Genomic DNA, 23,635 nt, shown 5'->3' with positions numbered 1-23,635 from the left:
CTATTAATAAAAAATTACGATCATCCATTTCTACATTGAGGCCTATTCTGTGCTTCAAAAGTTATAGCTACTTGAAACTGCATACCTTCCCAGTGATACTAACCCAGCTGATGAATAGTATTAGCGGAAGCCAGACAGCTGCTCATATACTTAGCCAGGTAGGAGGAACACTGATAAAAGAGAGGTGAAAACATTTTGCTAAAGCTCCCTTTTTACACTTCATAATAAGACCATAAGACATAGGAGTGGATGTAAGGCCATTCGGCCCATCGAGTCCACTCCGCCATTCAATCATGGCTGATGGGCATAATTCAATTATGACTGCCTGAGTCAGGTTAAATTAGATATTTAGACAAATTATGTCACATTGATCACTGTTATTTCTCAATATTAGTCCGAAAAACCAAGTGCTGTCATGGTAAATCTTTTGTCTATCTTCAACAATTTACAATATTGTGACTGGTAAGGACTTTTTAAAAAGTTCATCATGGAATATTGATATCACTGGCTTAGGCTAATATTTGTTATCCATCCCTCATTTGCCAGGAGAAAGTAGTAGTGAACTGTCTCCTTGACAGTTCAGTGGGCTAGGGTGACTCGCAGCTGTTAGAATGAGTTCCAGGATTTTGACCCCGTGACAATGAAGGAACGGTGATAGAATCCGAAGTCTGGTATGTTCGATCCTATTCCTCCCCTTTTTCCACAATGTGTACTCTCAAATGGTGGAAAGGTTACTGTCACCAAAGAAAGTTGTAACTTAGTGAATAAAATAGTGAGTGTCTGACTGAATTTAATACTGTTTTATTGAATAGGTTGGTGCATAATTTTCAGGCCGGTGGTGCAGATAACCATGAATTTTTAGGATTAGCTGGCTGGTTGGTAGGTAGCTAGAATACTGGTGTAAATGCCCTGAAGATAGCTGATTTTTAAGATCAGATGTTAGAATATCTCCTAATAAATGAAAATCTAATTCTGTCAAGTTGATTGAATTTTCATAGAATGCCAAATTGGAAGAAGTGACAAATGATGGTTTGAGCACTGTGCACAAATCAAAAAGATCACTGGGAGCTTCATCAGTTAATGTTGCAATTTCATATGTAAATTTGAGTTTCAATTACAAATGCTATGTAGAAAGATGATAGGTTAGATGATACAGATAGATGGTTAGTTTCTCAATAAGTAGTAGATCTTTTGCCAAAACAATTGATACCATGGTCACAGGCACTTGGAAAAGTGAAAAATCAGATATTGTGTTGATAGATAATAATTTATAAAGAGATGCAATTTTAAAATTACCTGACCTTGCCACATTTCGAATACTACATGCAGTTTCCCTATTTGTTTAAAGTATAGTATCTCTTGAATATGTGTGCTTCCCTAATTCTGAACACTTGATTTGATTTCAATTGCTTCACCATGTTGTGCTTATACTTTCAGCTACCTGAGGTCTAAGCTCGGAATTCTCTCCCTAAGTCTCTTCATAATCACTATCTTCTTAAAGTGATCCTTGAAACCTACACCTCTGATCAAGCTTTCCGTCTTGTGCCCTACTATCTCCATCCATAGCTCAGTGTCATTGTTTCACAACATTCTGTGAAGTGCCTTTGGAAAGCTTAAACATTAAAGACCCAATAGAAATTGTCGATGTTGTATCAAGTTCTTGAAGGAAATGGAAAAGAGTGATACTAAATTACGTCTAAAGTAGTTTTGAATAAAGGCTAAGGAGGGAAAATTCTGTTGCAGAATATATTGGAAAAGGCAAAGATTTGGTTGAGGATGGGGGAATGCTTAATCTGAAAAAGCATTACTGTAATAAATTTTAAAATTGCCTTGTGCAGTTAGATGCAAGTGAGTTGGCAGACCAAACAACAGTAACATAAAAATACTGTGGCTACACGAGCATGTCAGAGGTTCAGAATCCTTCAGTGAGTAACTCACCTTCTCAAAGCCTGACCATCCTCTGCAAAGTACAGTGTGATGGAATCAACTTGCTTTGAGTACTGCTACAACAACACTTGAGAAACTTGACACCACCCAGGACAGAGCAGCCTGTTGATTGAAACTCATTACAAACATTCAGTCACTCCACCGCATGTACTTAAAATTAGAAGTAGTTTTTTTTTGTCACATGTACTCAAGTACAATGGTACAGGAATATAGTAAAGTGTAAAAAGCTGCCACTTCTGGCGCTGACTAGGTACAAAAGTGCCCAGGTACAAAGTCTTAAGTATAAATTAGAAAAATAATGAAACAAAGTTAAAAGTTCAGTGTTACTGTCCTTCTAAAGCAGAGAAAGAGTTCTGGGAAAAAAAAAGCAGATGGAGCAAATGAGTCCATGCTGGACTTCAACTCAGGCCCACTCTGGGCTTCACTTCAAGGCCAGGAGTCCCTTGAGTCCACACTGGACCTCAGTTGGAGTCTGAGCAGCATTGTATACCATCAACAAGTTCTCTTGCAAAAAGTCATCTAGGCCCTTGAGCACCTTTCAGCCCCACAACCGATACCATCTAGAAAGACAAGAGCAGCAGTTGCACAGGAATGCCACCAAGTGCAATTTCCCCTCAAAAGCGCTCTCCATCAAAACTTGGAAATGTAATGGTCTTCCTTTAGTGTCACTGGGTCAAAAATCCTCCAACGCCCTCCCTAAAAGTACTGTGGCTGTGTCAATAGTAAATGGATTGCAGCAGTTTGTGATGTCAGCTCAACGTTCCCTTCTCAAGGGCAGTAGAGAAGAATGTTGATAATATCAATAATGTGCGCAATCCCTCAATTAATTTGTTTTTAAGAGTCATGAACGGAACCCTTTTAGAAATGAGGTTAAAGGATGAGCTGGTATGGGTCCTCTGATAATGATTGGATTAGTGATAGTAGATTTTATTCTCTGATCGTCTAGAGGGTAGATATTCAAAATAATTAGTAATAAAATTAAATACTTCCAAAGCATAGTGTGGATGATGATAAATTTCAGCTGTTTATGTGTTGAACTGAACTCCTGCTGAACTCAATTTCTAACTTGTTTTTCTCTGCTTAGGCTGAAGCAACAGAAAATCAAACTGCATCTATGATGGATATTCTTTTTGAAATGGGATTTTGTGACAGACAACTAAATATGAAACTGCTCAAAAAACATAGCAACAATCTTGTTGAAGTTGTCACTGAACTTCTCCACATCAATGAGAACAACTGGCATGCTAATCGGCATTGAATATACACGTTTACATGGATCACATCTTAGTTAACATGAGCTGCCACATTTTTTTGCACAATAGCAGTAATCAAGGATAACACCCACACGACGATATCAATATTCTAAGAGTTCATTTTCAGCGATGTGCTCCATTGCATTAACGTGGAGCTCATTTATTATTGAGAAAAGTAATGTGCTTACTTTCTCTATTCCATATTAATCCACAATTCACGACTTAGTGGAGGTTTTTATAAAGTTAAAGCCAGAAGAAAAGCAGCTCAAGATGTTTGTGAGTCTTTGAGTCTGTTTAATTTTTTTTTTGAAAAATTGGTCCATGTTGTTGGTCCTCATTACACTAAACTCAGAAAATAGTACATTAAACACCTCTTTGCATTGCAACATAATGTATATATTTGGTTTTGGAAAAGCAATATAACATGCAGAGTATGATTCTGCGTACAGTTAAACACTACAGTAAATGTGTATCAATGCAATGTGTGTATTAGGGACACGTTCTCACGAACATGTTTTTTTAAAATGTGATTCTTCCAGGGCAGAACATTCTATGAGCTAATAGTACCATTTGGATAGATACAGTTGAAAGTTTGTTTCAGATTACCCATTTTGAAGAAGCAGTGTGAAACTACTTCTGCAGTTTGATCATCTTTTAAATTTGCTGTATAACTCAAATATTCAGTGTGGCTGAAACATGCATTAACAATAATAGCACTTGACATAGCCCTTATTCATTTACTAAACAAGTCTGCTGTTATTAGAGATATTATTTAGGGCTGTGGAAAATAGAATGTGTGCGTTGTGCATGGTTAAATTCTTGTACTTGATAATTTCTTAAGCAGCCACAATATGCTTAACACAAAATTCGAAGTGTCATAATCAGACTGTTAAAAAGCGTTAGTGTGATGGAGGTAGGAAAAGCTTAATTTGAAAAAAGAATTCTTCTGGAAGTGGGTAAAAAAAATTACATTTTCTTAATCTTTTATTTATCTTTTCTTCAATTGGTTTATTGTATGGAAGTTATGCATTTTGGAATAATCATTGTAGCTTTAGTTGGCTATACTCAATATATGCTTCTGAGGTCTGGTGTCCTCAGTAGATTCGTCTCGGCTATATTGCAAAACTGACATTTAATATTCTAATGATCTAGCCATGTTTTGTGTCCAGTTTTTAGTAGCAACATATGGTAATGTTTGGTTTGAAATCACTCTGTAGGGCTTTGAAATAATGTAATTCTCTTTAAAGGTACTTTTTCTGTTTAAGGACTGGAGTATATTAAGGATTTTGTATTGATCCCATTGCAGATAATTCCAAATTTGTAGGAACCAGCCTTTGCATGTATTACAATCCATGCAATGATATTATCTTCTCCATCCAAGTAGGCCAGCTATTCTTTTTTTCAGTCTGGAAATGTGGTATTAATTTGTGATACTTGTTAGTTAAATATTCCGATAAAACTTTGCTATATAGTTGGGATTTGAAGAATTCTGCTAATACTGCGATTCCGTGAGCTGTTTGCTCATTCTAGCAGTTTCACAGTTTGGTACTTTTAAAGAATTTAATGTGTATATAATCATTAACGTCTACACACTTTTATCCAAAGGTGGAAGCACATGGTGGGATGTGCATGCCAACTGTTCTATTACTCAAAAAAGCCTCTAACAACGCCAGAATCTTGAGATCTGACTTTCTCTCTCTCTCTTTTTCTCTCTCTCTTTTTCTCTTTCTCTCTCTCTCTCTCTCTCTCTCTCTCTCTCTCTCTTTCTCTTTCTCTCTCTCTCCCCCCCCCCACCCTTTTATCCCTCACCTATGAAGAATAAAACTTTGTTCAAGTGGTTGGTTTCTGTGACTGAATTGGTAAGCAGTGATTTAGACATTTTTGATGAGGACATCTGTAGTTAGATTCATTAAAAGTTGAAAAAAAATCGAAATGAGCTTTGGATGATCTTGGAGTTTCCATAGTTTGGAACTAGTATAAATGTAGTTAATTGGTTACCAATTAGTTTTCCAGGGAATCCTGATCTTTGAGTAACACAAAAGTAAATATTGGATACGCTAAAGGAAACAAATACTTAACATAATGTCAATATGGACAGCCAGTGTTCTTGGTAAAAGAACATTTTAGGCAAGAAGCAAAGTGCTTCTTTTATATAAACTTCCATATCCCGTCATTAGTGATTAAAAGAAAAGAAGTGCTGGTAAATCCATTTTTGAACTATGTTTATTATGTTCATCTTTTTTAAAAAAGTGAGCATTTTAAAATCTCTTTTATAATAATAGCATCATATTTCAGTTTATGATATGGAAGTCCAGATTCTCAAGATTTGCTCAATACCTTTAGATCAAGTTTAGCTTCATTGCTGCCAAGATGAAATCAGCGTTGAAGTATCCATTAAAATAAGCATTAAAAGCAATAAGCAGATAAGGTAAATAAGATTGGGTTTGATTTCTGTATTTGCCATTTCTAAGATTCTGATATGGAGGCTACAACAATATTTACAGTTTTGGTGGCTATTTTGCAGTAGTTACAAATGTCTTTTAATACTTAAAAGTGTGTTCATTATAAGAATTTCCACACTAGTTGCTATTGAAGTTGTCCATTCAGTAAGTTGCAGTACTAGTACACAATATGTTGGATAGTTAAGGTGGACCTCCTGGACTTCTGTTATAATTAGCATTCTACAATTTTACTCTAAGCTGCAAGCCTTTAAAGGTCATGAGTACTATGCTGTACTGAATTGTGTGTTGCTGTTTCTTTCAGATAATTGTGTGGTCCTAGTCTAGAATTCTTGAAATTGATATATTGTATCCTATAGAATGCAAGAAAAAGTTGCTGTTTCCCCTTAAACTTGCACCATGACATAATTTGCAAATTAGCATCAGTTATAAAAAAGTAGTTCAAAATGTACATCCAATGACTATGTACCTTTTTGAAGTGACACAATTATCAGTTTACCTTAAAAATCAAGTATTCAAACTAAAATCAAAATGCTTGCATTTTTAGAGGATCTAAAACTAAAAGATCTATTGGTAGATCTGTTACTGTGTAGGAATTCCCTGGTCAACAGGTTTTATACTAACAAGTGATTTACGTTTACACAGCTCGTCTTCACAGTATGGGCTGAATGAAGGGTGCGCACTTGCATTATTCAATTGACAGGTTCTTCCTTGGTTCAATTCCACCTTAGAATTAATGGCTGGTGATATTATATTTTGAAATAAGAATTGGAGCAAAAATCCTTTAATAAAATTAAACTGGAGATAAAAGTATACTTCCATGTTTCAAGGACATAATGGATATTACATACATAGGAGCCATTGAGTTTTAATTTATACTGTTCATTCATATTCTGCATCCATTCATCCTTGCACATAATTTATCAAAACATTTGCAGTTTATTAAGATAAAAATTAATGCTTTAGTAACTTCTGATGGCTTCATTTGCACATTATCTATATTTGCATGTAATTGTCTTAAATCAATTTTAGAGTATCAACTTGCATATATTGCTCAACCTTCTTCACAGATCTGTATTTTTCTGTCCTTTTAAAATGTGATGTAAATGAATTTTGAATCCCAGATAAATGAATCAATAAAAGTATTGTTTAACTACAATGAAGTCGTTCCCATATTTATCTTCAGCATCTGTACCATCACAAAAATGGATTGAATTGGTGTTCTGCCAAACGGGTGTTTGTCACTCATCATAAATGTGATATTGGCCCTTGACTGGTATGAAAAAATGAGCAGCTTCCAGGCAAATATTGTTTTGAAAGGTAATGTGTTCTTTCAAATGTGAATGATGTCTGTTTTCATTTTGTTGCCCTTCAGGAATGTGCGCAAGGTTTCATTTATTTGAAGCAAGAATATCTGTAACTTGAATACTCTGTGTAGTGAAGAAAATGCTGTCTACTTGTAAAGCCACTCCAAACTGGGAAATATTAAGATGATCCACAGTAAATTTTCTCTTGCTATATATTTTATATATTAGAGCCACCGGGTATACAGAGGAGGAGAGGACCTGCCCCACCTGGCTCCTTCCTAGAAGGGTCTCACAATAGATTCATATCTTTTCCTCAATCACTCATGAGATGTTGGTGTAAATGGGTGTGCCAACATTTATTGCTTGTCCATATTTGCCTTTGAGATGTTGATGGCATGCTCTCCTCTTGAACCACTGCAGTGCATTTGCTGTAAGTATGCCCACCGTGCATTTGGAGAAATCTTCCAGGACTTTGTCCCAGAGGTACTGAAGGGACCGCAATATATTTTCAAATCATGTGTGAGTGGCTTGGAGGGGATCTTGCAGGTGGTGGTATTTCCATGTACTTGCTTCCCTTGCCCTTCAGGATGTGTATGGTGGTGGGTTTGGAAGATGCTGTCTAACATCCCTGTTAAATATCTCATCCAAGCAAGTGGTGAGTACTCCATCACACTCCTGACTTGTGCCATGTAGATAGTGCATAGGCTTTGGGGAGTCAGAAGCTGAGTTACTTGCTGAAGTGATCCTCATCTCTGACCTGCTCTTGCAGCCACAGTATTTTATTGTTAGTCTAGTTCAGTTTCTCTTCAATGGTAAACCATAGGATGTTGATAGTAGACAATTCAGCCATGATACTGCCAAGATGATTGCACATTCATTAATGGTCCCACCTCACCTCTGATATTGACAGTAATACTAAATTAAAAGCAAACATAAAATAAACATGCCAGGCTCAATTTATAAGTCGAGCTGTACCATTTCATACAAAATGTCATCATGCAGTCCTTTAATACCTGACCTCCATGTGCTTTTGTACCTCTTCTCTGCTTCAGTCGCAGCAGCATGGCTAATGAAAGGCTACAGACTTTTATTATGGGGAGCTTGCTGTCCAGACTTGAGCAGTTAGTATTGCCCATAATTGGGCTTTCTGTCTCAGCATTTGTGCCAGCACTACGGCAGCAGTCAGTGTGTCAGCAAGCTGACCTTAAGTTCTGAAGTAGGGTCACTGGGACCAAAACATTAACTCTGATTTCTTTTCACGGATGTTGCCAGACCAGCTGAGATTTTCCTGGCAATTTCCGTTTCTGTAATTGATTTTACTCGATTTCAGCTTGAGCTTCCAACTATTTTTAGCACCCAGACATTTAGATGGGATTCTGCTTGTGATTCTATGGAAGCTGAGTCATCGTCAGAATTTAAATCGTGGTTGGGTTGGCAAATATGATAATGAAGTTTGCCACCACTTCCATGCTGATAAGGGTGAGCTCCAAACTCTGTGGAAAATACTCCTAAGTTGATGCTAGACTCCTGTATGCTCCTGAACACAGCCACAGGCTGTCTGGTGGGCCTGGCAAAGCATATCCATTGTCTTCCTCCTGTAAATCAGAAGTAATTGTCGATGAGCATTAAGCAGGTGAGGATACCAATAATCTTTGGTTTCATTCACACTGCCTGCCATGGTTGTCATCTTTGCCAACTCCAGTGATAATCTTTGCCTTCTGCATCAGGTTAAGGGCATGCAACCATGTATGTCTTCACTGGTTAAGTCCTACAATCTGTCCTACGAAAAAGAAGCAAGTGTTACCAATGAATGTAATGTAAATTAGAAGTGCTGTGGCTGTCATGCATGTGTGGCTGGCAGTGTGTATAAGCTGAGAGAGATGGAGCAAGGTTTGCAGCTTTCCCAGGGTGAGGTAAAGCTTTCGTTGATGTTTATGAGTCATAACTGACTGAGCTTTTACTCAGTGAATGCATTGAGCAATGTGCGATGGTAGAATTGCAATATGTTGTTATTGGATGGATTCATTGACCTTGATCAGTCATTCAAGATCATTGAACCTCTTGAAGCACAGTATCCAAGTCATTAGATTAGATTTAAAGTGTTGATTACCATTTATGTCAAAGTTTGGAAAATCTGAGAACCCACCCTCCAATTGAATGTGTCGTTCTTGTGTCCCCAGCAAGAAAATCATTTTACCTTGACCTTCTGCTATAATGGCACCTCCATTTTAAGAGGTGTTGGCTGGCTGAAATTTGCACTCACCTCATGATTATGTAATTGTTATGCAGATATGTTGCCACTCAACATGCTCACTGCACATGACAGTCTTTTAAACTTGATACCATGAAGTTTATAATTCTCTGCATTGCTAATCTCAGTGCAATTAAACATAACTACAGTAAACCATTAAGGAGATACTTCCTGCATGATTGCCAAGAATGGTCTTTATTTCTCTTTATTTGTTCATGGGATGTGAGTATCATTGGCTGGGCCAGCATTTATTGACTGTACCTAATTGCCCAGGGGGCAGTTAAAAGTCAACCACATTGCTGTGGGTTGGAGTCACATGTAGGCCAGACCAAGTAAGGATGATCGTTTCCTTTCCTAAAGAACCTGAGTGAACCAGGTGGATTTTTCTGACAATTGACAATGAATTCATGGTCATCATTAGACTCTTAATTTGTTTTTATTGAATTCAAATTCCACCATCTGCCATGGCTGGATTCAAACACAAGTCCCCAGAACATTACTTGGGTCTCTGGATAAACAGTCCTGCGATAGTACCACTAGGTCATGGCCTCCCCTTAATATAGATCCATTAATGCCTTTTGAACATTACCAAAATTAGAGCCCATTAAACTAGCAAAATGACAATGGACCTGTGCAAAGCATAGATGCAGATTTTCCCCTTCAATGGCTTTTCTTCAGTGAAAGACTGCAAATCACTGTACCATAGAGAGTCACAACTGACTGAGGTTATGTTGAATGACTAGCCAAGCTGAGTAGTGCAATTGCTTTTCTGAAATCGGAGGCAAGCTCGTTGTGATAAACCTTTCAGCTGAAAGATAGCTTTTTATTTGTGTTTGCACAACCCAATGTAGAAAAGAAAATAAATTGCTGTAATCTTGAGGAAGGGTCACTCAACCCGAAATGTTAACTCTGATTTCTCTCCACAGGTGCTGCCAGACCTGCTGAGGTTTTCCAGCAATTTCTATTTTTGTCTCTGATTTAGAACATCTGCAGTTCTTTTGGGTTTCCCAATGCAGGGAAATGTGGAATTTGGGAAATTCATTGTTCTTCTCCCTCCTTCGTCTATACTCTTGCTTCATTTCACAAATTTTTCTCCCCTGCACCAAATATATTGTAATATAAAACAAAGAACACCGGATGCTGGAGATCTGAAATGAATGAAAATAAATTGCTGGCAACATCTGTGCAGAGAAAACAGAGTTAACGCTTCAGTCTAGTAACCCTTCTTCAAAACTTTGTGAACCAGATGTATCATGCTTTAGATTAGAGTGGTGCTGGAAAAGCACAACGGGTCAGGCAGCATCCGAGGAGCAGAAAAATCGACAATTCAGGCAAAAGCCCTTCATCTGGAATGAATTTTCATTCCGGACGAATGGCTTTTGCCTGAAACGTCGATTTTCCTGCTCGTCGGATGCTGCCTGACCTGCTGTGCTTTTCCAGCACCACTCTAATCTCGACTCTGATTTTCAGCATCTGCAGTACCCACTTCTGCCTGTATCATGCTTCAGCCCTGTTTGTGAATTGTCCCCATCTCATAATTATTCCTGTAAAAGTTGAATGAATATCTGTTTTAAATCAATCAAGCATTAATTAAGGTTTCTTTTGATCAGTTTGGTGCACAAACACAACATATAAAAGGCAAACGATAATTTTCATTCAGTGGGAATATGAAATTCAAGTTTAAGTATGATATGAAAGAGTCCTGTATTTTTCGATTGCCTTTCGGCAGTCGTTGCTGCCAATGCTTTGGTTGGATTTTCTGATGTGACTTATTGTAATGGACACTGTGACTCCTTCCAGTCTGAATATAGTTCAAGGGTTTCGCCAGATCCGTTCTAAACAGCGGACAACAAAGTTACCATAGTCCCACTCACTCAATCGAGAGAGATGATTGGTGATGGTTTAACCTGAGGATCACCATACCTCGGGCAAGAAACAGTCATGGAGACCTCAGCCAATGCAAGAATTGGACTGATGGCTGTTGGCATTCTTCTGCATCACAAACCAGCTGTCTGACCAACTAAGTTGAATAATACTTCTATAATCAATGCAGAAACATGAATGATGCTGTCACTGCTCTCTCAAACATCTGGGAATCTTCATCGTTGGAAATTGAAACATTCCCATGTTCTGGGTGTAGGTTTGCTCACTGAACTGGAAGGTGAACCTGAACCTGAGCTACAAATCTTCTCAAAACTCGCTAACTTTCCTATGTTTTTTAGTTGAAAACAAACTTTGTGCATGTGCAGTTCTTCCCGAGCTACAGCTTCAGTGCTAAATCCAACCTTGAAGGTACTTTGGATAAATATGGAGTACATCACTCAAATTGAAGAAATAGTTTCATGTTGGAGTCGAAAGCTATTTGCCCTCAGAGAGACATCAGGAAGCAGGTCTCTTGCTTTCTTGATCAGGCATAATATGCAAGAACAAAAATGTAGACATACTTTTCCTCAAATTTCCCTTTTTACTGTTGCTCTTTCTGAATTCGTGAATTTCTTTCTGGCATACGATCCATTAAAGGACATTGTACTAGTGCTTTATCTGAATGTCTTATTGGTCAGGTATAAGTCCCTGGCTATGAGCAGAAACCAAAGTCAATTTGGCTGGAGGGGCACAGAGGTTGAATGACTAAATTAGCTAACTCAGAACAGTATTCAGACACTTAATTCGATGTCAATATAAATTCCCTGGTGGTAGCAGTAATTTTCATGGGTGCTTTTCAATTGATGAGAATCTGCATGTGTATACTGACATTCTATTTACTAAATTTTATTGTAAAGCTTGGTTAATTGCACTGAATCTTTGGCAAGAAGTAGTTTTTGTTTCAAAATTTCTCACTTTTTAGTTTAACTGGACAATATTGCAGCTCATCTATGTTTGCAAAAAATCTTAAGTTGACATCACAATCAACTCTGCAAGTTGTGAACTGAAATGTCTAAAACTCGATTGTGATTTGTTAGTGATCGGAAGAAGAGAGCCATTAGGTAGTCATGTTTTGTGCAGTGAGAAATTGCTAAAGGTTCAAGCCACAGCCACACTTGTTCTAAATTGTAACTATCTTAACTAGTTATGATTTAGATTCCACTTAGAATTTGATTGTTCACTTTACAGTCCACAGGGTAGACGTGAACCAAAGAGATCCTTGGCAAAAGTGAAATATGATTAGCATTCACTTTGTAGCTGTCCTTTTAGATTACAGTAGGGAAAGTGATGGGACGGCAAACAGGATTTTGTGAATTTTAGGTATTGGTTACAAGTTCAAGACACATCTTTAATCTGTTTGATTTATTAATGCCAAACCTCACACCATGATGTAATGTGCTTTTGGAGCAAAACAGATATTTGGTGTGATGGTCCTCTTCAGAATGAGGTTTATATAGGAAATGATTTCTGATAAGCATCCGGTTTCTAGTAATTGATTGTGGCCAGGTTACCTGTAAATAAACAATCAAAGGGTCAAGATTAGAGTAGTGCTGGAAAAGCACAGCAGCATCCGAGGAGAAAGAAAATCAACACTTTGGGCAAAAACCCTTCATCAGCACCTCCTGATGAAGGACTTTTGCCCAAAATATTGATTTTCCTGCTCCTCAGATGCTGCCTGACCTGTGTTTTTACAGTACTACTCTAATTTTGACTGTAATCCCCAGCATCTGCAGTACCCACTTTCACCTAAACAATCAAAGGGGTCACTTCCAGTCTTGGATGACTGTGCAAACTTCACACAAACATTCTCTCCATATCTGCATGGCCTTCTTGGTGCACCAGTTTCCTCCCACAGTCCAAAGTGTGCAGATTAAGTGGATTGGCCATGTAAATTGCCCCTAGTATGCAGGGATGTAGAGGCTAGGTGAATTAGCCATGGGTAATATGGAATTACAGAGATAGGGATAATGGGCTAGTTGGAATGCTGTTTGGTGGGTTATGACAGACTTGATGGGCCAAACGACCTATTTCCACACTCTAGAGATTCTGTGATTCTAACAAACTCATTATACAAGGTGAATAGATTGTGGTTGCAGCTCTGAGCTCAAGTAGTGCTTTAGTTAGAACAACCTGTTTGCAAGAAACATCTATTTCCAGCGGGGTTCATTTGAAATTTGTTGGCTGAAAGAGTTTTTTTAAAAAAGCTATTTTCCAATCAACCTGTTCAGAGATGTTATCACACATCTCTGAACCAAGTGGCACTTGAATCTGTGTCTCCTGGTTCCAAGGTAGGGACACTACCACTGTACCCTCTGAAAGAGTTTAAACCTCTTGTTAACTGAAGGAATCCTAACAGCAAGTTGGATTTCTGGGATCACCAAGCTAAATAGAGAGTTATATGGAGGAGAGCAAAAGATTTTTGGATACAAGACTCCAGAATTAATGAATATCTGAACCTGAGGAGTTCTAACTTGAGGGGTGGCAACACTTAAGACTCCAGTGAAACCTGTGTTTAATTAGAAGTCTACAACTGTGAGATGATTGGCGTAGATTTGAGGGGACAACTTTGTTTGAAATAAGCACAAGGCTCAAGAACACTAATATTAATCTTCAAAGTAACACTGACACTAAGTGATTAATCTCCCAGTTTCTATCACATAGTTTCAATTGCACAAATTAAATAAGTCAAATAGGTCTTGAAGGAAATTTGAATTAAGTTTAATTTCAAGTATAAATAAATGTTCATTTTAACCTATTTGATTATTGAAGGTAACTATTTGGTTTTTTTTTGTTTTCATGTAGCAAAATTACTTTTGATCTCAACAATGGCACTTCATTCTTTTTGTAAATACCTAGGCTTTTGACTAATAAAAAAATTGTTTTTTCAATATTTAAATGTGAATTGTTTAAATCCTATACATCATATTTTGTGCCCAATGTCTACTGACCAAAGAGGTGTTACATAAAACAGTTTGCATTTATATAGCAGTTTTCATAACTTCAGAATGTTCTAAAGTGCTTCTTTTTAAAGGATAGTCTCCATTCCAGGGAAATGCAGCAGCAAATTTTAAACAAACCATTTTATGTTTTGATTAGTGGTCAAAGTATAAAGTGTAGGTATTAGCAGAACATCCAGAGCACTCCCATCTTTGAGAAGTATCATTGGCTCTTTTAACATCAATCTGAGGGGAGCAGACTGAACCTGTTTAATTGCCTCATCCCAAAAGGTAGCATCTATTTCACTGTAATTCACAATGCTGTACCAGTGTTGATTATGTACTCCGGTTTCTGGAATGAGCCTTGAAGCCATAACTACCGACCAGTCAGCCTGTATGTAAGTGGGAAAACTTGTCGGAACAATTATTCAGGCAAGGAAAACAAATTAGCTTTTCGCAAGTATCATATAAGTAACAAGTTAATTTGTTAAAGAGCCACTCTGTTTATCCTTTCCTGATAGATTTTAAATGTGTTATCTTTGCAAATCCTTTTGCATCATTAACTAGTCCTTAATCCACTACTCGACAAAGATGGATTTTGCAGACAGCATCACCCTACTGGCCAAAGAGTTAAATGTGTTTCAGTGTGTGACTTATGAATATTGGCATCAAGGTTGGGCTACGTGTTGGGTCTGAAAAAATTCAGCTACAACTGAACAGCGACATGACCCTCCCTCATCTGTCATCACCGGACAACAAAACATCAACAATACCAACCACCTTTCCCACCTAGGGAATACCATGTCTGAGGAGGGTGAAGTAGGTATTGATGCCAATACAAGAATTGGCAGAGTAGCATCAGTTTGCAGTGACTCCATATGGTCTCAATATGTGATATTATATGAAGCTGTGACTCTACATTTTTTCATAGTGGTATAACTGCATTGTGTGCCACTGAGATTTGGAGGGCAACAGCATAAGTGTCGTCAAAGATCAGCACCTTGCCAGACCGCCGTCATGTTATCCTATTGTATCACATGGAGAGACAGCATCCCCAACAGAAAGTGCTATAGCGGACTAGTCCAAACTGCTTGCAGGATATTTATTTCACTCTCCCCACCCTACACCCTGGGTTGCTAGCATAGCAATGGAGTAGACATTGGCAGGTGGACGAGGATCTGGGTTAGAGCTGAAAATGTGTTGCTGGAAAAGCGCAGCAGGTCAGGCAGCATCCAAGGAACAGGAGATTCGACGTTTCAGACATGAGCCCTTCTTCAGGAAAGAGTTTTATTGTAAATCATCCCAAACGAGACCAGAGGAACTAAATCTAATTATATGTAAGTTCCTCTATATTTGCATTTAGTTTTATTTTATTATTTAAAAGGCTGAGACATGAATCAACATTATCTGCAAAGTCACTGCCACAAGGCAGGGTGCAAAGACCATCATCCTTTGTAATTCTGCTGTAGCTCAGGTCTTGACAGCTTAGTATTGGACCCTGAGCATCAAGTCAGTAAACCTGACTCATTGATAATCTTTGGATTTTTAAAAAATATTTGTTCATGGGATGAAGGCATCACTGGCTAGACCATCATCTATTGCCCATCCCTAACTGCCCAGTGGACAGTTAAGTGTCAGTCAACTTGCCGTGGGTCTCATATCACATGTAGGTCAGACCAGGTAAGGATGACCGGGTCCTTCCTTAAAGGACATTAATGAATCAGATGACATTTCATGACATTTGTCAATGGGTTCATGATAATTATTAGACCCATAATTCCAGATTTATTTTTGGATTGGATTCAGATTCCATAGTCTGCCATGTTGAGATTTGAACCCAGGTCCCCAGAACATTCCTGGGTCCAGGGATAATATTAGAGCCATCACCGTTCCTTAATTTTGAGATCATTAACTGTCCTCTCAAATATTGCCCTCTAATTTCATCAGGATGGAGCAACACAATTCCTGTACCATTAGTAACTTGAAGTTCCCTCTCCATAGAGATCTTCAACATCCCTTAGCTCACCAAATAGCATAACAATGCCTTTCTGGACATGAATCAAATATCTTTTTATTTAACACCTGGTCAGAAAGCATCGCCTAAATAAACATCATGTCTCTAAGTCAAAAAGTGTGGCATGGGAAAAGCACAGCAGGGCAGGCAGACTCCAAGGAGCAGGAGAGTCGATGTTTCAGGCATAAGCCTTTCATCAGGAACCTGTGCCCAATATCTTGACTCTCGGCCTTCAATCTCTCAAATTCTCTCCTTCCCCCTCTCTCTTGTGTGCACACACACACGTGAACTGTGATGACCACTTCTAAAATCACATAAAAGGAGAAAAATTACTTCAGCAATGTGTGAATTTGTACACTTCTTTTTTTTTATGTTGCTAGATTAGATTATTTACCGTGTGGAAACAGGCCCTTCGGCCCAACAAATCCATACCGACCTGCCGAAGCGCAACCCACCCGTTCCCCTACATTTACCCTTTTACCCCACACTACGGGCAATTTAGCTTGGTCAATTCACCTGACCTGCACATCTTTGGACTGTGGGAGGAAACCAGAGCACCCGGAGGAAACCCACGCAGATGCAGGGAGAATGTGCAAACTCACACAGTCAGTCGCCTGAGTCGGGAATTGAACCCGGGTTTCTGGTGCTGTGAGGCAGCAGTGCTAACCAGCGTGCTGCACACAAAGTAATGTGCTAAATAATGTGTAACTTTGTTTTCCTTGTCACAATGCAATAAAACATTTAACAGGTTATTATTCATCATACACAATTTGGCAAATCAATGTAAGGGAATGATTTAATGATTAATGGAAAATGTGGTTGATAATGTGTACATGGACTTTCAAACAATGTTTACCAAAGTATTAAGTAATAGACTTTTAAGCAAAATTGGAATTAATTGTGTAGTTATTGCATAGATACAACATTCTGCAAAAATTTATAAGCAGAGTTGTCATAAATGATGCTTTTACAGTTTAGATTTTTTAGAAATAAAGTTTGTAGCTGATGCAACATTTAGAAATTTATTAAATTGAAAATTGAAAATAGGAATGCAGCAGACATATGCTGGATAAAGTCCCTGGTTCTTGCACCATCAAGTAACAGGAAATGTTTCACATTTTCCCATTAAAGCCTTAGCGAACTACATGGGTATTTACAACAATCAATAATGCTTACATCATTGCCAGTAGATTAGCTTTCAATTCCAGATTTTACGAATTCAAATTTCACTATTTCTCACTAAAGCCTTCAAGGAACTTTTGTTCAAAATGTAAGTCAACCAGTTCAGAGATGCTTCTGGAGCTAGTGTTTTGAAGAAGAGTTGCTAGACCCGAAACTTTAACTCTGCTTTCTCTCGGCAGATAAAGTCAGGTCTGCTGAGTTTTCCTCGCAATTTGATTTTGTTTTTGATTTCAGTAGCTACAGTTCTTTGTTTTTCTTTAAAAACATTAACTTGGGCCTTTTGGCTTCAAGGTAGGGACATGACCAATGCACCTCAAGAGCCTTCAGGAAATTGTACATCTTTAACAACTTTATTGAAAGCTACATTAGTCTCTATACCTCAATCATATTACCCCTACAATAAATAATAAAAAAGCAGAGAACTGCAGATTCTGGAAATGAGAAGCAAAATCAGAAATTCCTTCCTCAGACCTGAAGAAGAGTCACTGGTCCCAAAATGTTAACTCTACACAGATGCTGCTTTTTTCCCCCGAGCAATTTCTGATTTTTGCCCCTCACTATCCCTTGCCGTCTTAATTAAAGAAACTGCACCCACATCTGGTACAAATTGTCCTCTTCGCTCACTCACTCCTTCAAATAAAATTAATGTCAGACAAGTAATTTGGAGGTGGATTGTGGCAGGGGGATTGTGACACATGGAGAGGGAACACGGAGAAGCAGAAATTGGTCATTTGGTTAAAAATCACACAACACCAGGTTATAGTCCAACAGGTTTATTTGGAAGCACTAATTTTCGGAGCGCTGCTCCTTCGTCAGGTGGTTGTGGAGTATAAGATTGCAAGACACAGAATTTATAGCAAAGGTTTGCCGTTTCAATTATATATTGAAAAAAGACCTAGATTGTTTAAGTGTCTCATCTTTTAGAATGAACATGTAATCATGTCTCACAAACTTGATTGAGTTTTTTGAAGAAGTAACAAAGAGGATTGATGCGGCAGAGCAGTAGATGTGATTTATATGGACTTCAGTAAGGCATTCGACAAGGTTCCCCATGAGACACTGGTAAGCAAGGTAAGATCTCATGGAATACAGGGAGAACTCGCCATTTAGATAAAGAACTGGCTCAAAAGTAGAAGACAGAGGGTGGTGGTGGAGAGTTGTTTTTCAGACTGGAGGCCTGTAACCGGTGGAGTGCCACAAGGATTGGTGCTGGGTCCACTATTTTTCGTAATTTATATAAATGATTTGGATATGAACATAAGAGGTACAGTTATTAAGTTTGCAAATGACACCAAAATTGGAGGTGTAGTGGACAGTGAAGAGGGTTACCTCAGATTACAACAGGATCTTGACCAGATGGGCCTATGGGCTGAGAAGTGGCAAATGGAGTTTAATTCCGATAAATGCAAGGTGCATTTTGGGAAAGCAAATCTTAGCAGGACATATACACTTAATGGTAAGGTCCTAGGGAGTGTTGCTGAACAAAGAGACTTTGGAGTGCAGGTTCATAGCTCCTTGAAATTGGAGTTGCAGGTCAGTAGGATAGTGAAGAAAGTGTTTGGCATGCTTTCCTTTATTCATCAGAGTATTGAGTACAGGAGTTTGGGAGGTCATGTTGCGGCTGTACAGGATATTGGTTAGGCCACTGTTGGAATATTGCATGCAATTGTGGTCTCCTTCCTATCGGAAAGATGTTGTGAAACTTGAAAGGGTTCAGAAAAGAGTTACAAGAATGTTGCCGGGTTGGAGGATTTGAGCTGTATGGAGAGATTGAATAGCTAGGGCTGTTTTCCCTGGAGCATCGGAGGCTGAGGGGTGACCCTATAGAGGTTTATAAAATCATGAGGGGCATGGATAGGATAAATAGACAAAGTCTTTTTCTGAGGTGGGGGAGTCCAGAACTAGAGGGCATAGGCTTAGGGTGAGAGGGGAAAAATAGAAAAGAGACCAAAGGGTCAACTTTTTCATGCAGAGGGTGGTATGTGTATGGAATGAGCTGCCAGAGGATGTGGTGGAGGCTGGTACAATTGCAACATTTAAAAGGCATTTAGATGGGTATATGAATAGGAAGGGTTTGGAGGAATATGGGCTGGGTACTGGCGGGTGGAACTAGATTGGACTGGGATATTTGGTTGGCATGGATGTGTTGGACTGAGGTCTTTTTCCGTGCTGTCATCTCTATGACTCTCTGTTGGTTTGTTCTTTCATGTGTAAATTGAAGAACATTTGAAAGTTACATTCTCAAGTGAACCTTAACAAATGCTGTCATATTGGCCCAGATAATGCATTTAAGGTGTGAGATTGCCTGTGCCACGATGGTCAGACTGATTTCTAATCTTAAAAAGGATCTGTTCAGATGAGGAGGAAAGTGACTTACTCAAGTACTCAAAGATACTCTGATAAGAATAGGATACTGTCTTATACTCCACAATCAGCTGATAAGGAGCAGCGCAACCTCCCACCCCAGATATACATACACACACACATGCAACCTCTCAGACTTAGACCCCTTTACAGTCACACACACACATATACACTCTCTCTCCCACAGAGACTCACAACCCCCCATATACGTTTGTGGGGTGAATTTGTACTTGCAGAGTTACGTTGTCCTTTGCTCGAAAACTGCATGAATCCATGTAATGTTGACTTTTTTTTAAGGTTAGAATCAATCTAAACGTTATGGTACAGACAACAAAACACAGGACTAACACCTTCAACACATTATCTGGGCTGACACCAATTGTTACAGTTAACCTGAGAATGTAACTTTTAAAAAAATGTTTTGTGATATACATATGAAAGAACTGAAACTATCATGGTTATTCTCACAGATGAGAGTCTTAAACAATTAAGGTATTTTTCAAAATATAATTTCAGTTACATCACACTGTAAACTTTTACTATAATTTCTGTGTCTTACAATTGTGTCCTCCACAACCACCTCATGAAGCAGCAATGCTCCGAAAGGCTTCCAAATAAACCTGTTGGACTATAAACTGGTCATGTGTGAATTTTAACTTTGCACACCCCAGTCTACCACCTCCACCTCCACATCTTGGTTTACTGCGTGTTGCTGTTGAGTGGCCTGCAGTAACCGGAGTTGCCGGAGAGGGGCGGTAGAGGCTGCAGGCGGCGCTGAGGGGAATCGGCGGCGGTATCGGTGGCGGCGGGTGAGTGAGTGAAACCCTGGGCTGTGTGTGTGTGTGGGCGGGCAAAGGGGGGTAAATACTCCAGGGGCAGGATGTGTGAGTAAGCCCCACTGAAGGGTAAACGGTGTCCGAGGCGGTGCGGGCCTTTGACGAGGCAGCGGGCGGTGGGGTTTGGGGTTGAGGATCTCCGGCCTGTGCCTCCCCCTCCCCCCCCCCCCCCCGGGAGACACCTCTGTGTAGAAGAAATAACATAACTTAAAAAGCAAAAGTCTTCGCACGGTGATCGCACATGAACAAGAGTGGGGCCACTCAGCCCTTCGAGCCCCCTCCTCCATTCAACACGATCACGCCTGGTCTGGATTTCACCCCGAATTCTACATTCCTGCGAACCCCCAAAATAATCCTTCATCTACCCCAACCCCCACCCCCACTCCCACCCCCACCGCCTTGGAAAGTCAACAATCTGTTTACCTTTAACCCCCCTTTCCTATTTGGAAAGTCAATAATCTGTCAACCTTTACCCCCCTTTCCTATTTGGAAAGTCAACAATCTGTCAACATTTACCCCCCTTTCCTATTTGGAAAGTCAACAATCTGTCAACCTTTACCCCTCTTTCCTATTTGGAAAGTCAACAATCTGTGAACCTTTACCCCCCTTTCCTATTTGGAAAGTCAATAATCTGTCAACATTTACCCCCCTTTCCTATTTGGAAAGTCAACAATCTGTGAACCTTTACCCCTCTTTCCTATTTGGAAAGTCAACAATCTGTTTACCTCTGCTTCCCAAAGAGAAAACTATTTGACGATTCTGACACTGCCTTTTTGAGGAAAGGGTTTCCAAAGCCTTTAACCCGCTGATAAAATTTAGTTTCTTCATCCGCCGTCAGTGGTTGACCCCTCTATTTTAAAACGGTGTCCCCTTATTTTAGATTATCCCATCAGAGGAAACATCCTTTTTGTGTTCACCTGGTCAAGTCACCTCGTCTCTGTGTTTCAATTAACTCACCTCTGACTCTACTAAACTCCAGAGGGGAGAGCTGTCCAGCCTTTCCTCATTAGGCAGTCTACATATTCCAGTCTATTAGGCCGTCTCCTGAATTGCTTCCAGTGTGTTAATGGTCTTCCCTAAGTACAGTCACCAGTACTGTACACAGTATACTAGATGTGGTCTCACCAATACCCTGTAATTCTGAAGCATAACATCCCCCTTTTTGCATTCAGTTCCATTTCCATAAAGCATAACATTCTATTATTTTTCCTGAATATTTGCTGTGCCTGAATACTAATGTTCTCCAATTTATGCATTAGGATACTTAGATCTCTCTGCATCTTAGAGCTGTGCAACCTTTAGGTAATATGCGTTTTTAAAAAAAATATCTTTGCCAAAATAGACAATTCCAAACTTTCCCCATTATATTCTCATTTTCCAGATCTTTGTCCACTCAGTTCTCCAATCTATATTCCTTTGTAGGCTCTTTTCATCTGCTTTTCACTTCATTTTTCTACCTATGTTTGCGCCATCAGCAAATTTAACAATCATGCCTTTGATCTCTACATCAAAATTATTTATATAAACTGTAAAACGTTTAGGACGCAGCACTGACCTCTGTCGCATTCCTCTCATGGCATCGTACCAGCCTGAAAAAGACCAATGTATTCCTACACCAATTCCTGTTAGTCAGCCAATCTTTTATCCAAGCTAATATGTTACCCCAACACTGAGCTCCTATTTTCTGTGATAACCTGCAACTTATTGAATGTCTTCTGGAAATCTAAGTACAATACATCTACTCGTGCCTCATTATCCACAGCAGCAGTGACTTCCTCAAATAACTCTGATATGTTAATTAAATGTGATTTCCCTTTGACAAAACCAAATAGCTCTGCCTGATTTCCTTGATCTTATCCAAATGCCCTGTTGTAATGCCTTTTAATAATAGCTTCTAATATATTTCCTATGACAGATGTTAAGCTAACTGACCTTGATTCTTATTTTTGCTTGCCTCCCTCCCTGTTTAGTTATTTTCCAATGTTACTCCTTTATTCAGTCTAAAGTAAGCTTGTTGGAATCTGATGAGTTTTAGAAAATTAAAACCAACACATCAACTATCTCAACACATACTTCCTTTAAGACCTTACGATGAAATCCATTTTTGTCAAATCACTGTTCCAACAACTTACTCAGTACTACTTCCTTGGTAATTGAATTGTTCTTTAGTTTCTCACTCCTCTTCAATTCCTTATTTTTGGGATGGTATTTGTATCTTCTTGAATGAGCACCAACACAAAATATTCGTTCAGTTTGTCTGCCGTCTCTTTATCCTCCACAACTAATTCCCAGACTAATTTTCTATAGAAACACTTACTTTGTTAACTCTTCTTTTTTAAGTATCTGAAGAAATTTCTCTCTGCTTTCAAGGGATTAAACTGATAAAGTAATACCAGAAATATCTGAAGAAGATTGACAGGGAGAGTGTGTTTCTTTTTAAACAAAGGCTGAGGGCTAATGTGATAGAAGTCTTTAAACTTATGACACATTTAATGGGTGGAGAAAAATATGAGAACACAGTCACCCAGAAATTCAGTGGAGAATTTAGAAGGATTCTGTTGAGTGATGGGAACTTGGAATTCACTATACCATACAGACTGACAGAAGCAAACAATTTGGATGCATTTCTGGGAGAGCTAAACAAGCTTACAAGTGAAAAGGGGAATAGGATACAATGATTAGATTTACATGAGGAAACATGGGAGATGGCTCTAGTAGGTCACACCAGGATGAACTGGGCTAAGTGGCCTGTTTTTATGCCATATTTCCTACATTAAATGGTTGAAGGTAAATCTGCTAAATTTTAGAAGAGTAAAAGGCGATTTGATTGAAACAAAAAGTCCTTAAGGGTGTTGACAGTTCAGATATAGAGAGGATGTTTACTTCTAGGAGAATCTGGAACAAGTGGTCACTGTTTGAAAAGCAGGGGTTGTTCATTTAAGGTAGCAATTAAGAAATAAATCTTCTCTCAGTGTTGAGAGTCTTTGGAACTCTCTGTGAAAAGGTGTTGGAAGCAGACTCCTTGAATATCTGAAGGGCAAAAGTAGATAGAGTTTTGTTAAGAAAGAGCTTGAAAAGTTATCAGAATAGGCAGGAATGCGGGTTTAAGATTTCAATTAGTTCAGCCGTCATCTTATTGGCTGGCAGTGCAGGCACAATGGGG

At 38.8% G+C, this 23,635-nt stretch overlaps 2 protein-coding genes across 6 annotated transcripts in view; both read left to right on the top strand.

Moving 5' to 3' along the window:
* The window catches only part of nbr1a (NBR1 autophagy cargo receptor a), a 78,915-nt gene extending 72,097 nt beyond the window's left edge, over window positions 1–6,818 (top strand). For all 4 annotated transcript variants that reach the window (XM_060848663.1, XM_060848665.1, XM_060848664.1 and 1 more), the window contains exon 22: window positions 3,032–6,818. In XM_060848663.1, the coding sequence (XP_060704646.1) occupies window positions 3,032–3,205 (174 nt within the window). In that variant the 3' untranslated portion in view covers window positions 3,206–6,818. The remainder of the gene's footprint in view (window positions 1–3,031) is intronic.
* Window positions 6,819–20,387: 13,569 nt separating this feature from the next.
* tmem106a (transmembrane protein 106A) overlaps window positions 20,388–23,635 on the top strand; it is a 32,455-nt gene continuing 29,207 nt past the window's right edge. For both annotated transcript variants that reach the window (XM_060848830.1, XM_060848831.1), the window contains exon 1: window positions 20,388–20,445. The gene's annotated coding sequence lies outside the window, so the exon portion shown is untranslated. The remainder of the gene's footprint in view (window positions 20,446–23,635) is intronic.

Source organism: Hemiscyllium ocellatum, chromosome 32 (genome assembly GCF_020745735.1).
Source record: "Hemiscyllium ocellatum isolate sHemOce1 chromosome 32, sHemOce1.pat.X.cur, whole genome shotgun sequence".
Lineage (NCBI taxonomy): Eukaryota > Metazoa > Chordata > Chondrichthyes > Orectolobiformes > Hemiscylliidae > Hemiscyllium > Hemiscyllium ocellatum.
This window is presented reverse-complemented; position numbering and strand designations above follow the sequence as displayed.